This window comes from Lipotes vexillifer, unplaced genomic scaffold (assembly GCF_000442215.2).
Source record: "Lipotes vexillifer unplaced genomic scaffold, Lipotes_vexillifer_v1.1 scaffold126, whole genome shotgun sequence".
Taxonomy (NCBI): Eukaryota; Metazoa; Chordata; class Mammalia; order Artiodactyla; family Lipotidae; genus Lipotes; species Lipotes vexillifer.
Window position 1 is genome coordinate 142446 of NW_006778324.1, and position 13381 is coordinate 155826.

Here is a 13381-nt window from a genome sequence, read left to right on the forward strand (position 1 = left end):
ACTTAGTAGTGGTGTATAATCCTTTTTATATGTTGCTAGGTTTGGTTTGCTAGTATTCTGTGGAGGATTTTTTACACCTATATTCATAAGAGATATTTGTCTCTAGTTTTCCTTTCTTGGACGCCCTTGTCTGGTTTTGGTATTGTGGTAATACTATCTTCATAGAGTGATCAGGGAAGTGTTTTCTATTTTTTGTAAGAGTTTATGAAGAATTGGTATTAATGCTTCAAATATGAAGCCGTGTTGTTCTGAACTTTTTGGGTAGTTTTTGATTACTGATTCAATCTCTTGTTATATATACATCTATTCAAATTTCCTATTTGTTTTTGAGTCAGTTTTGGTAATTTGTGTCTTTCTAGGAATCTGTCCATTTCATCTGCGTTATCTAATTGGCATACAATTGTTCTTGACATTCCCTTATAATCTTTTATTCTTGGTATATCCTTATAATCTTGTATTTCTGTAAGGTCAGCAGGAATATCCCCACTTTCATTTCTAATTAATTTGAGTCTTTTTTATTTCTTGGTCAGTTTACCTATAGGTTTGTCAATTTTGTTAATCTTTTCAAAGAACTATCTTTTGGTATCATTTATTTTCTCTATAATTTTTCTGTTCCAAACTACTTTTTGATAGAATCTGTGAAACATACTGAAAAGTGCAAAAACTCACCTGATCCAAGAAATCTGTGAAGTTTATGAATCCAAGTTAGCCCAACACTATGTACACCAGCTTCATGAGTACAGTGGTATCTTGAGGGACACTTGGGATCTGCAAATGGAATCATTAATGATATAAAGGAAGCCATTAGAAAACAGAGAGTTCACCTGGGCAGGCCGCAAACGTATCTGTTGATGGAAGTGATGCAAGGTCTACAGGACCTTCATACTGTGGCCTATGTCAGGGGTTTGGGAATTTAAAAATCTGACTTCAGTTTCCAAATACATTTTAAAAGTATAATTAACAAACACAATTCAAATATGTTATTTTCTAAATATTAATACAGAGTTCACCAAACAGTAACACTTGCTGTCAGGTAACTCACTTATGCCTTTCTGTCCACCTCTGTGCATTTATTTACAGTTCTTCAAAATAAAATGGTAAGAAAGGCTGTAGTTCGGTAGGAAACCTATGCTTGCACGCATCTACTTACATGAAACTGCTGAAGCTACTGCACTCCTACAGCGCAGGTACTAGAAAGACTTCAGCACAGCTGCTTAGTGAACAGTCCTGTCATAGATGGTAAGTCAGGTGTAAAATGCGGTTTTACTTGTCTTGATAATGTTGACTTACAGATAGTTGTTTAAGTTTTAGATAGAACTTTTGTATTTATATTTATACCAAGAATTATGAGCAGTTGTTACATAATTTTAATGAAAATTTCTGTATTTCCATGGAGCCCTAGTTATCAGTATGACTATCGTGAAACTAAAAGATGAACTCTTGAATACTTAATTTATAAATATTTATCTCTGTGACTCATGATTTTTAAAACATTAAGCAACCAAAACAAGATACAGAAATAATGTCTACACTAAAGCTGACTTAAGATGGCAACTGTCATCCATAAGCCCCTAAACCAAATTTTTCTTTTATCTAACAGCCTTTCTTACTGCTGACTTTATAGTAAGTAAATGTTGTAAAGTGAATGTTATAGTATTTTCATCTGTTTTATATGTTGGGGTTCTGCATAACACCTCGGAAAATAGCATTATGCTATAAAAAGTTAAAAAAAAAACAACTCCTGGCAATCTCCACGGTAATCATCTCTCTGAACAATAAAGTACTAAACAGTTTCTTTTAATTTGCCCACACCTGAGACTTAATGTAAGGCTCAAATCATCTCATTAGGTCTCCCAGTGTTTAAAATGGCTTTTCAAAATGTGTCTGTGGTGCTGAAGTCAACAGAAAAACCTTAATATTGGGATGTGACAGAAATCTGTTATGAAAAAGTCAACATTAGTAACTGAAGTAGGAAATTTGCTAGACACCCCTGACAAGTTATATGGTAGCCATTCACTTATGTCATTAAAAATCTGGGTATGTTTCAGGTATTGTAATATGCCTTAAGTATAAATATGAATCAGTCAAAAATTTATTAGTTTCACATATGAAAATGTTATCTCTTATTCAAAGAATCAAGATAAAAAGCCTACAATTAAGATTTCCCAAAAACATATGTATCTTTATAAGGAAACCAATTAGTTTATGTCACTTTACCTCACTAGGTCTCAATTTCCTCATATATAAAGCAAAGTTCTGAGACTTAATATTTAGACTATATTTGTTTAAACCCTGTTCAATTAGACATGCCCAATGAATCCTCTTTGCTGGTTTATTATGGGGCTATTATTTATTAATAGTTATTATTAAGGACTACTATGCCCTTAAATGTTTTGACTACACTTTAGTACAGAGTTGAAGCCATTATTACCAAACCCAGGCAAACTGGCTAATAGGACTGTAGGCAGATTAAGTCAGGCTGCTACAAGACTGAACTCCCTTTCTCTGGACTGGAGAGACGAAAACTATGAAAGGTACACCCAATTATTCCAGACTGAGTAAGCTTTTGTTCCTCATTCTTCACAGGGAGGAAGACTAGATCCTAGAGGAGACTCTGAGAAACTGTTGAGGGGCAAATAGGATGATAAGATTTTTATGTCAGAAGGGACCTTAGAGATCATCTGATGTTATCCCTATTATCTTTATGTGAGAAGTTGAATAAATGTCCGATACTACAGAGCCTATTAATGTTAGAGCTATAATGAAAACCTAGGACACTCCAGACTCCTAGTTACAAACTCCTTTCACTGAGCCATGCTGAGTCTGGACAACACACAGAACACATTCTTTGATAGTCTCAGCAGTTTATCCAAGAGCTCCCTAGATGAACAGATATAAGTTGCCAGAAGGATCTGGTGCCAACCCAGGTAAGTTAAAGCAAAAGGAGAAAAGATAAAAAGGAAACATTCAAATGGGTCTGGGTATAACAATATGTTCTAAAATGAAGAAAGATATTTTAAAGAGATAACCTTAATACCAGTATAATTTTATTTTTAAAGTTATTTAAAAAGTTTATTAAAGTTTGCATACATTTAAGAATTTGAATCATGAAACCTCCTTTTGATTGGACCAGGAAAAAGTCACTATTATAAATCTGAGTGGATCCAGACTGAAGACCACACTATCCTAAAACTTGGGGAATTTGCTTAGTCTTTCTTGGACCTACAGTGCAATGTTGTAACTAAAAGGCCAAAAGAACCCAGTCAACGTTTTAAAGGCTGGAACTACAGAAAAAATAAATTACACAGGAATAGCCTGTGATAATCTTAGTACAAATATAATGAAATAACAGAACTAAATTTAGTGAAAACTTTACCTCTGTGAAGTTTGATTGGACAAGAAAAGTCAGAATCAAAGGGCTCGTCCTCTCCGGATGCCAGTTTCAGGGCAAGCTCCAACTCCACACACTCAAACACATACAGAGAAGGAATGAGGTCTGCCCTGGAATCCCAGGACTTCTCTGACTGAAAAAAAAAAAGCACTGTAATTTTAGTGTTTCATGTTGCTTTGAAAATGTACACAACTAAAAACAGAAGCAAAAAGCTGGATAAAATAGTGCTTTCAAACTCTTAATTCCACCCTCTATTCCAACAGTGCCTTGTTATTCTTAAAAGTGAAAAAAAGGCCTCTCTTCTTTAAGGAAGTTGTAAATAAACAAGTTTAGAGAAAAGCCAATCCAGTGATTCAAAGGTTCTTTATACCTGTCACCAAAGGTGGCAATATAGAGTTCAGAAAGAAATATATAGGTCGCTGGACCAAGTAACCTGGGCGCATTTTAACTTCCTTCAATTTAAGTTTTTAAAGTGGGCTTCAATTACTTTTAAGTGTTAAATAAGTTTTCAAAATACACATAAGTGCCAAATAGAAACTATAACATTCCTCATATACAAAACATTCATACTGGTCCAGGAACTATCCCTGGTGTTGGAGATACAAATATGCCCACAGCAGCCCAACTTACTGTTTGGTCATCTTCTTCTTCCCCTTCCAGCACCACACAGTGATACAGCATTCCTGATTCAGTAGCAATCACCAAGATGTTGGGGACACATGGTAAGCAGAGTACAGCACAAGCATCATAACCATAGTTATCTTCAGCTGCAGGATGCATGGGCAGTGGGCCTAACAGCTTTCCCACACTTCCAGGGCTAAAGAAAGAGTGAAAACATACTTGGGAAATGTCGATAGAAGACAACCATGCTCATCACTTAAAACCTTTTTTTGACTAGTTCAAAATACGGTATATTCCCAATGTCTCCACTTTTTCATTTTCCCACTCAATTTCCACCTCTTTGGTACTTCTCAACTGGACATAATTTTGCCCCCAAGGGGACACTGGCATGTGTCTGACGACATTTTTGGTTGCCACCACTGGGAGGAGGGGGAGAGGTTACTGGTGTCTAGAGGCCAGAGATGCTGCTAAACACTGCCCCACAGGGCAGTCCCCTACAACAAAGAATGATTCGGCTCAAAATGTCAATAGTGCAGAGTTTGAAAGATCCTGCCCTAAATTTACTGTGGTTTATGCCTTCACCGCTCCAGTGGAAGCTACTCTCTGGCAAAGGTCACCATTGAGATTCTAGTTGCTAAATGCAATAAAGGCCCTTATCTCGAGCTGGTGCAGCATTTATAACTGGTTAACAATGACTGCTTCGTAATACCCTTAACATCTGTACATTCTTTCTCCTAGTTTTCTCTTCCTACCTCTCTGAACACACCTTTCTAATACCCTTTCCTAATTTCTGTCTCTTAAATATTTGCGCTCTCCCGGATTCCATTGTAAACCCTCTTCTCTTTTCAAAATACACACTTATATAAGAGCATATTAAGACTTCCCTGGTGACGCAGTGCTTAAGAATCCACTTGCCAATGCAGGGGGCACGGGTTGGAGCCCTGGTCCGGGAAGATCCCACATGCCACAGAGCAAGCAACTAAGCCTGTGCGCCACAACTACTGAGCCTGCGCTCTAGAGCCTGTGAGCCACAACTACTGAGGCCACGCGCCACAACTACTGAAGCCCACGTGCCTAGAGCCCGTGTTCCGCAACAAGAGAAGCCACTGCAATGAGAAGCCCGCGCAACACAACAAAGAGTAGCCCCCCACGCTCGCCACAACTAGAGAAAGCCCATGCACAGCAACGAAGACCCAACACACCCAAAAATAAATAAATAAATAAATAAATTTATTAAAAAAAGAGCCTATTAACTATGCCTGGTTTTAACCATTACCTGTATTCTGATGACTCCCAAAACTTTTATTCTGAAGTGCAGCTTATCTTCAGACCCACTATTTAATTGGATTGACAAATACACTTACTGAGTGCTAGATAACACCCCCAAGGAAATAATGGTTTAGTTGGGGAAGCAGACATTTAACTAGAATTACTATAACATCTGTAACAATGCAAGGATTTACAGGGTACAAAGCAACACTGAAAGGTACAAAGCAAGTGAGATATGTAAGAAAGGTATCAAAAATAAGTAAGATCGGGCTTCCCTGGTGGCGCAGTGGTTGGGAGTCCGCCTGCCGATGCAGGGGACGCGGGTTCGTGCCCCGGTCCGGGAGGATCCCACATGCCATGGAGAGGCTGGGCCCGTGAGCCATGGCCACTGAGCCTGCGCGTCCGGAGCCTGTGCTCCGCAACGGGAGAGGCCACAGCAGTGAGAGGCCCGTGTACCGCAAAAAGAAAAAAAAATAAATAAATAAGTAAGATCAATGGGAACAGCATATTCTGGGAAGGGATGGTGAGCATTCCAAGCTAGGGAGCAGCATATATCCAGTCCTGGAGGAATGAAAGATGAGGAATTAACAGGAAGGAAACTCAGCTTGGTGTGATGGGAGGCGAAGTGCAAAGTCTAAGGCAACAGGACAGTAGCTGGGCTGGCTTATGTAGCAGACAGTCTCATATGCCATGTTAACGTGCTCAGAGTCTCTCCACTGGGTGACAGTGTGTCACTAGAGGTTTAAATCAAGAGTGATAGAGTTTCACTTTACTAAGATTAATCAGATAGCAGTGAGGAGGATGACAAAGAGGGGACCAAAACGGGATTCAAGGCAACTATTTAAGAGAAGAATGATCCAGGCAGAAGATGATGAGGGTCTGAAGCAAGGACAGGGGAACAGAGAGTTGGGTATATACATTCAAGAAATTTTCATGGTAAAATCAATAGAATTTTGGGACCAGACTGGATTTAAGAGGATGTAGAAGATGACTTTCAGGCTGTGGGCTAAGGTTACTAGGTAGATAATGTGGACAAGTAAGGGCCAAGTAGTTTGGGGAGGAAGGGTAAGGGAGGGTAATAATGTTACCACAAAAGCCTCCCGAGAGAGAGATCATGTGTGAAAGGCAGAGAACATTTCTGTCCAGGAGAACAGGACTGACAGTGAATCCTCATCATTCTGCCATCTATAAAGCTCTTTCATCTTTCTTATTTATCTTTTTCATTTTGCATCCTCTCTTCTCTCTCCTGGGTTCACTTCCGCTCCCATTTCTACCTAGTGAATCCTTCAGGTCCAAGCTTCTGTATTACCATCTTCTAAGTCCTCCAAGACAGGCAGCCTAAGCACTTACTCTGTCCCACTCCCAGAGCACCCTGTGATGCCTTCAGCACATCACGTTGTACTACAGTTTTGGTTTGTTGTAGGCCTTCCTGGTAGACAAGGAACCACATAGCAGGGACTCTGCCTTCAACCTTCCCATATTTTGCCACAGAGTGAGTCCTGAATAAATATCTGTTGATCTATAAATAAATAAATTACAATGTTCAGATTCGGGCCGTATGCCTCTCTAGTTACAAACTTCCCCAAAATTCTTATCCTCTGTTGACTCTAACTCTCACCATAACAGATGATACTTATTTCTTTATTTTACCTGTATTTTCTCTCTAGTCCTGTATTTCCAACTGTCCATGGAATATTTCCAAATTAGTTGCCCTTCTTGACCTCATTATTTCTGTTAATGGCTCACTTCCTTATCCAAACAGCAACAAAGTCTCATTGATCCTTCCTTTGTAGTATGTACTATGTTCATTTCTCCCTTGCATTACCACCCTAGTTCAAACTCTTACAGAACTTAAACTAAAATTTGGAAGTTACTTTAAAAGTCTCTCTGCTCCAGTCCCTTTCCTAACCAATTGTTTTATCCTTCTCCCGTTTAGAAACCATCACTGGCTTCCTTACTAACCTATTCCTACAGAAAAGACTCCACGTCCCTTAACTAGGTATTTAACTCCACCACATTTTCCCTGGACAGGAGCTTCCAGCTTTATCATTAGATGCTCCCTACCTGAATCTTCTGCTCTAGCCCCAAGTGTCTAATCACTGGACCTTAAACGACATTTGCACTTGCCTGTTTTCATACTTGACTTCATGCTGCTCTTGTGACTATAATGGTCTTACCCTTCCTTGATGCTTCATTTAATCCTGCTTTAAAGCCTTAAGTCTCATACGACATCAGTCCTTCTCTATGAAAAGCTCCTTAACTTCTTCAGTCAGAATCATCTCTCCTTCCTCTGGGTTCTTATTATGCACCACTAATGCAGTACGAGTCATTATCTTTCCATGGTTATGTATGTCTTTTCCCCACAACTGGGACATAAGATACCAGATAACCATGTCTAACCATCCCCATGGTGCCTTGTTCACATAAGATACACGATACAGATCTTCCTTGACTTACAGCGGGGTTACGTCCCAATAAACCCATTGTTAAGTTGACAATATTGTAAATTGAAAATGCATTTAATACAACTTACCTACCAAACATCATAGCTTAGCCTAGCCTACCTTAAATGCGCTCAGAACACTTACATCAGCCTACAGTTGGGCAAAATCATCTAACACAAAGCCTATTTTATAATAAAGTGTTGAATATCTCATGTAAGTTATTGAATACTGTACTGAAAGTGAAAAACAGAATAGCTGTAAGTATATCAGTTGTTTACCCTTGTGATCGTGTGGCTGACTGGAAGCTGCGCTAACTGCCCAGCATCACAAGACAGTATCAACTGAATATCACTAGTGCAGGAAAAGATCAAAATTAAAAATTTAAAGTACAGTTTCTACTGAATGCATACTGTTTTTGCACCATCGTAAAATCGTAAGTCTGACTACGTTGGGGACCATCTGTAAATACTTTTCTGACTGACTATCCTTTGTGAACACAAATCCAGTGTTAAGTGATTATCCACGAATTCTATAGAACTTACCCAAATAATATGAGGAAATGAAAAGTCAAATGATCTGTATCAACTTTCTCTTCAAAATATGCAAGCCAGCCTTGAAAGGCTGCAATACTTCCACAAACTCAAAAACATGGACCCCAAGTGCAACCATGACAATCTATACTGGAGCACAAGCTGGGCTTTCATTTCAGGTGCGTTGCCTCCTCAGCTTACCTGTGCAGCAGACTAACATATGTAAGGAAAGTCTCCCCATTCTCATACAAGATGTACAGGGGGTAAGCCAATATTTCATCTTTGCCTTTTTGTCCAAATATGTTCTTCGGGACTGCTGACAATGGCCCAAAGTCAAATGCAACTGCTGTCTCTCCTAGAGATGCGGTGTAGGCCCTTCTGAAAAGAGATTTTAAAACCAACTGGTTGGAAACGAAAACAGAAATAAAATGTCCAATAACAGCAGGTGGGGATTGAATTTGTATTCGATGGAGTGATAAGACAAAAAATTGTGATTATGAAGAATGTTAAACAACATTGGAAAATTCTCATAAAATTCAATGAAAGAAGTGGGCCATAAAATTATATAACATTGAAATATACAATCACACAAACAGTAAAAATACAGACATGCATAAACACAGAAAAGAAACAGGAAGAAAACACATAAAGATATCAACAGTTATCTCTAAGCAGCAGGAGGCATTCAGTCCACAAATATCTACTAAATATTACTAAGCGCTCAGTGCCTGTGGTTCTGGGAAACATCAGTGACTTGAACAAAGGCCCCCCTCTAACGAGAGAGACGTCCACAGAGAAGCCAACCACATAACACAGAGCCAGAATATGACGTTATGAAGAAAAATAAAGCAGGGGAAGAGAGTACTGATGGAGGTGCTGCTTTAGGTGATCTGGGAAAGACTCTGATAAGGTGCTATTTGAGCAAAGATTTGAAAGAAGTAAGGGAGCGAGTCTGTGGTCATGCAGAGAAGGAGCAGTTCAGGCAGAAGGAAGGACACAGGCAAAGACCAAGGAGGGCGGTGGCAGGAGTGTCTGAGGAATGGCAAGGAGGCTGAGTGGCTGGAGCTCAGAGCCTGGGCAGCGGGAGGACTGAGCTGGAGGGCTGCAGTCAGTGGGCAGAAATCAATGGAGTGCGGAGAGCAGGGAAGCAGAATGAGCTGATTTATACCGAAAAGTAGCACTCTGATTGCTATGCTGAGGACAGACTACAGGAAATTTTAAAATATTTCATTTTCTTCTTAATACTTTTCTTAGTTTTCCCAATTTTCCGCAACAAATTTACATTACCTTTATAATCAGGAAAGACAAATGATAAAACATGCTGTTTTTGTATTTTAAAATTTAGTATAGTTTGTTATTCAAAAAGATTCCAGTTTAACACAAGGTTAATGAATATGGTTAAAATAAAACCACAGTTTCATATAGCTGAGAAAGTCAGCATCATTCCAAGCTGTTATAGGTACCATATCTTAGTTTCTTTATCACATGGAAAGGTATATGGTTTCAGGAGGCAAAAAATGAGGAATCCCAAAATCCAGAATAAAAGAATTGCCTGAGTTAAACTAAAAAATTAAGACAATGAATGGAAACAAAAAGACAAAGCAGTTATTTCAAAGAGACTTAAATACCAAGCCATCCAAACTTAACTGGAACTTAATAAATATAGTAATATTTCTAATAATGGTAGTAGGTATCAATTAATGAGTACTTACTCTGTGCCATTCTAAGCACTTTTTATGCATGATCTCATTTATTCTGTACAATAATCCAGTTAAGTGGTCACTACTTTTCATATTCATGGAATATACAGTCATGGAAATGACGCTTAGTGCAATTGAATAACTTGCCCAGACGCCACAGCTGACAAGTGGCAGAGCTGAGACTGGAACCCACCAGGTGTTAACGCCAGAGCCAAAGCTCTTTACTGCGTTTGCTCTACGGCCTCTCATCTGGACAGGGTGCCTGGCAAAGGAGGTTGGAAAGCAATGGAAACTCACTGCCGACACCAGAACAGGACCTATCAACTCGCAGAGGCAGGTATTTCCCCACTGTGGAGATGGCTGGATGCGAGGTTAAAGAGCTGGTGCTCTAAGACATTAAAATCATTTGACTGAAACTTTCAGTTGTGGGACTATTAAAGAGAATTAAAGTGGTCCCCAGGCTGGTGGCAACCTCTGACTCCTAGCAGAAGCAGATGAAATTCCTCTCTGGAGGAACACACCCCCAACTCAGGCTCTCAACATTTCAAAACATTAAGATCAAGTAAACATAAGTTCACAACGAGAGATCAGCAATCACAGGAAGAAGCGACCATGATCATGGGGCAGGAGGAAGAACACACACAGATTTAGATCCCCACCTCCCCAGGGCTTCAGATATTGAAACTGTCACATACAGAATAGCTGTATATAAAATATTCAAAGGAATAATGGTTAGAAAAACAAAAATAAAGAAGATTATTAGATATGACCATCATGGAGACATGAAAAGAACTAAATGGAACTTCCAGAAATACTGCTACTAAAGGCTTCTCTCTACATGCACACACTGCGGGTGATCATGTGTGGTAATCACCGGGAAGACTGATCAAGAGGCCAGAGGAATGGGGTTTGTAAGTTCAAAGGGTGATTCTGTTAGTGGTCAAAGTAGCCAGGAACTTGCCCCTGTAGAGGGTAAGAAAACATACAAGAAGCCAGGGTCACAGGAGAATCAGAAGGGCTCTCTACGTTCTGCTCCAGCTTCTGGGGTACTAGGTGCTGGGCGTCCAGCAATCTGCCCATCCACACTGAGTGAACAGCTGGCAGGCCTCCAGCCCAACACTCTCACCTTCCACCTTTTCTGTAACTTTGCAATATTATAATTCATTCTCTTATTCAAGATACAACAGGGAATAAATTTCAGCTATTCACATTTTTGAACTTCCTGGAAAAAAGACCAAGTTAGTAGCTATAGTGACATTCAGATTTGTAACTTCTCGCTACCTATTCATATCGCCTATTTTTGCTTATTTCTCACATTACCAAAAAGCATGCTAAAGGCACCTTTGGAAAATCTTGCAATCTGCTAAAATTGCATTTATAATCCCGATAAACTAATTTTAAAAAATTTCATGACACAAATAAAAACTTACCCTTTATTGAGTATTAGACTTTCCTCTTCTGCTTCTGAAAGTACAATGACCTTAGTGGGTGTCTGGGGCTCACGTAGAGAGTAAATTCTAGCAATCAAAAGAGAAGAAAGCCAGTACTTAAAATTCTCTTTCATTTCCCAAAGTTCCTCTTTCCTTTCCATCTAGTTAGTTTCTGAGAATCTTCCTACCAGTTATCACAACCATCTGCCAAAGATCTTGCTGTTACTGACAAAGTAGCCCACTTCATTTGTTCCATAACAACATAAGAGGAAGGTTTCCCTGGGACATGAAGAAATGTTCTCTACTCTAAGCAAAATGCCTCATCAGCCTTCCCCAACCACCACACCTCAGTCCTTAGCCATATTCACCTTGTCTAATCATCTCACTACTGCCTCTAAGTTTGCCAGCTTCCCTTCAGTTATACCCATCTGTCTCTGCCTATGAGACACCCAATCTCATCAGGGAAGAAACCATTTCTCACTCTTCTTTATATACCAGCTGGCCAGCACAGTGGGTGACTTTTAGCCTGCAATTTGTACATATTTGTGTTATATAAAGACACAATGTCTTCCCTGCTTTCTCAAGAGGTTAGTATAAAACTAAAAGAATTTTTTTTACCAAAATCATTTTAATTTAAAATAAATTTGGGGGGAATTCCCTGGTGGTCCAGTGGCTAGCACTCTGCGTTCTCACTGCCAGGGACCTGGGTTCAATCCCTGGCCGGGGAACTAAGATCCTGCAAGCCACACAGCGTGGCTAAAATAATAATAATAATAATAATAATAAATTTTCACAGCATATATGGCTATTGTCAAAAGGAGAAAAAAAAAATATATATATATATTTTTTCGGTACGCGGGCCTCTCACTGTTGTGGCCTCTCCTGTTGCGGAGCACAGGCTCCAGACGCGCAGGCTCCAGACGCGCAGGCTCAGTGGCCATGGCTCACGGGCCCAGCTGCTCTGCGGCATGTGGGATCTTCCCAGACCGGGGCACGAACCCGTGTCCCCTGCATCAGCAGGTGGACTCTCAACCACTGCACCACCAGGGAAGCCCGAAAGGAGAAAAATATTTTTAAAGGCCAGTAATATCATTATAAGAAATCCAATGTCCCTCTTAAAGTCTTTATCAGGTTAATCACTTATTTTGTCTGATCCCACAAAGAATTTTTAAACTTCGTTTGTTCCATTATCAATAGAATGTCATTTAATAAATGTTTTTAATGAAAATTCGATCCAGCTGAACACACCATTCATTGTGGTCTTCCTAGCTGCCTACAAGCATTACTGACTTCAAAATACAAATAAGTCCTATAAATTGTAATGCGGAACAGTGAAAGGAAAAGTAAATGCAACAGGGCACTGAGTGGGAATTTCTTGTTGCCCTGAAACTGTCAATAGGGTCAAAGCTTAGGAAAAGAGAAGTGTTAAATACCCAATATTTTAAAAGGAATCTTTAATAACTGAGGCCAGATACCTCCTTTAGGGCTTAATGTGAGGAAGACCTAGACCTACACTACCTCCTCACAATCTCCTTTTCCAGCTTACATAAGACAGAAGGTGTCAAGAGTCCTTAAGAGTATGGTACGATGTTTGGAATGTGAGGGTCCTCCTTCTTTCTTTACCCCCAACTGCAGAGCCAAATGGGTGGGTAGGAAAGGCCCTAAAAGAACCAGCCAGATTTAGGGGTACCTGTAATAAGGGGAAACGGGTATCTCATTTTCTAGCTGAATGCCAGATGTGTTGTCAAAAACTACAGGCCACCAAGGCAAGGGAATTCTTGGGTGATTCTGACATGTCATATCCTAAGGTTGGGGGCATGTGAACACTCTATGGTATCTACTCCAAATATGGAAATTTCTGAAGGAGGTCGCTGGGACAGCATACGAAAGGACTATAGTGTAGTATGCCCAGTTCTGTAGCCCTTGGAGGGCAGGGAAAAGGACCTTGGCAGTTACCATGGCTCCATATGAAAAACCACAACAGTTAGGTCGAGAA

At 39.8% G+C, this 13381-nt stretch overlaps 1 protein-coding gene across 1 annotated transcript in view; it reads right to left on the reverse strand.

Moving 5' to 3' along the window:
- The window catches only part of NUP88 (nucleoporin 88), a 30196-nt gene that overhangs the window by 11527 nt on the left and 5288 nt on the right, over positions 1-13381 (reverse strand). The window contains exons 4-8 of the mRNA XM_007451581.1: positions 11386-11472; positions 8457-8633; positions 4022-4208; positions 3377-3524; positions 670-768 (exon numbers count right to left, since the gene is read on the reverse strand). Coding sequence (XP_007451643.1) covers positions 670-768; positions 3377-3524; positions 4022-4208; positions 8457-8633; positions 11386-11472 — 698 coding nt within the window. The remainder of the gene's footprint in view (positions 1-669; positions 769-3376; positions 3525-4021; positions 4209-8456; positions 8634-11385; positions 11473-13381) is intronic.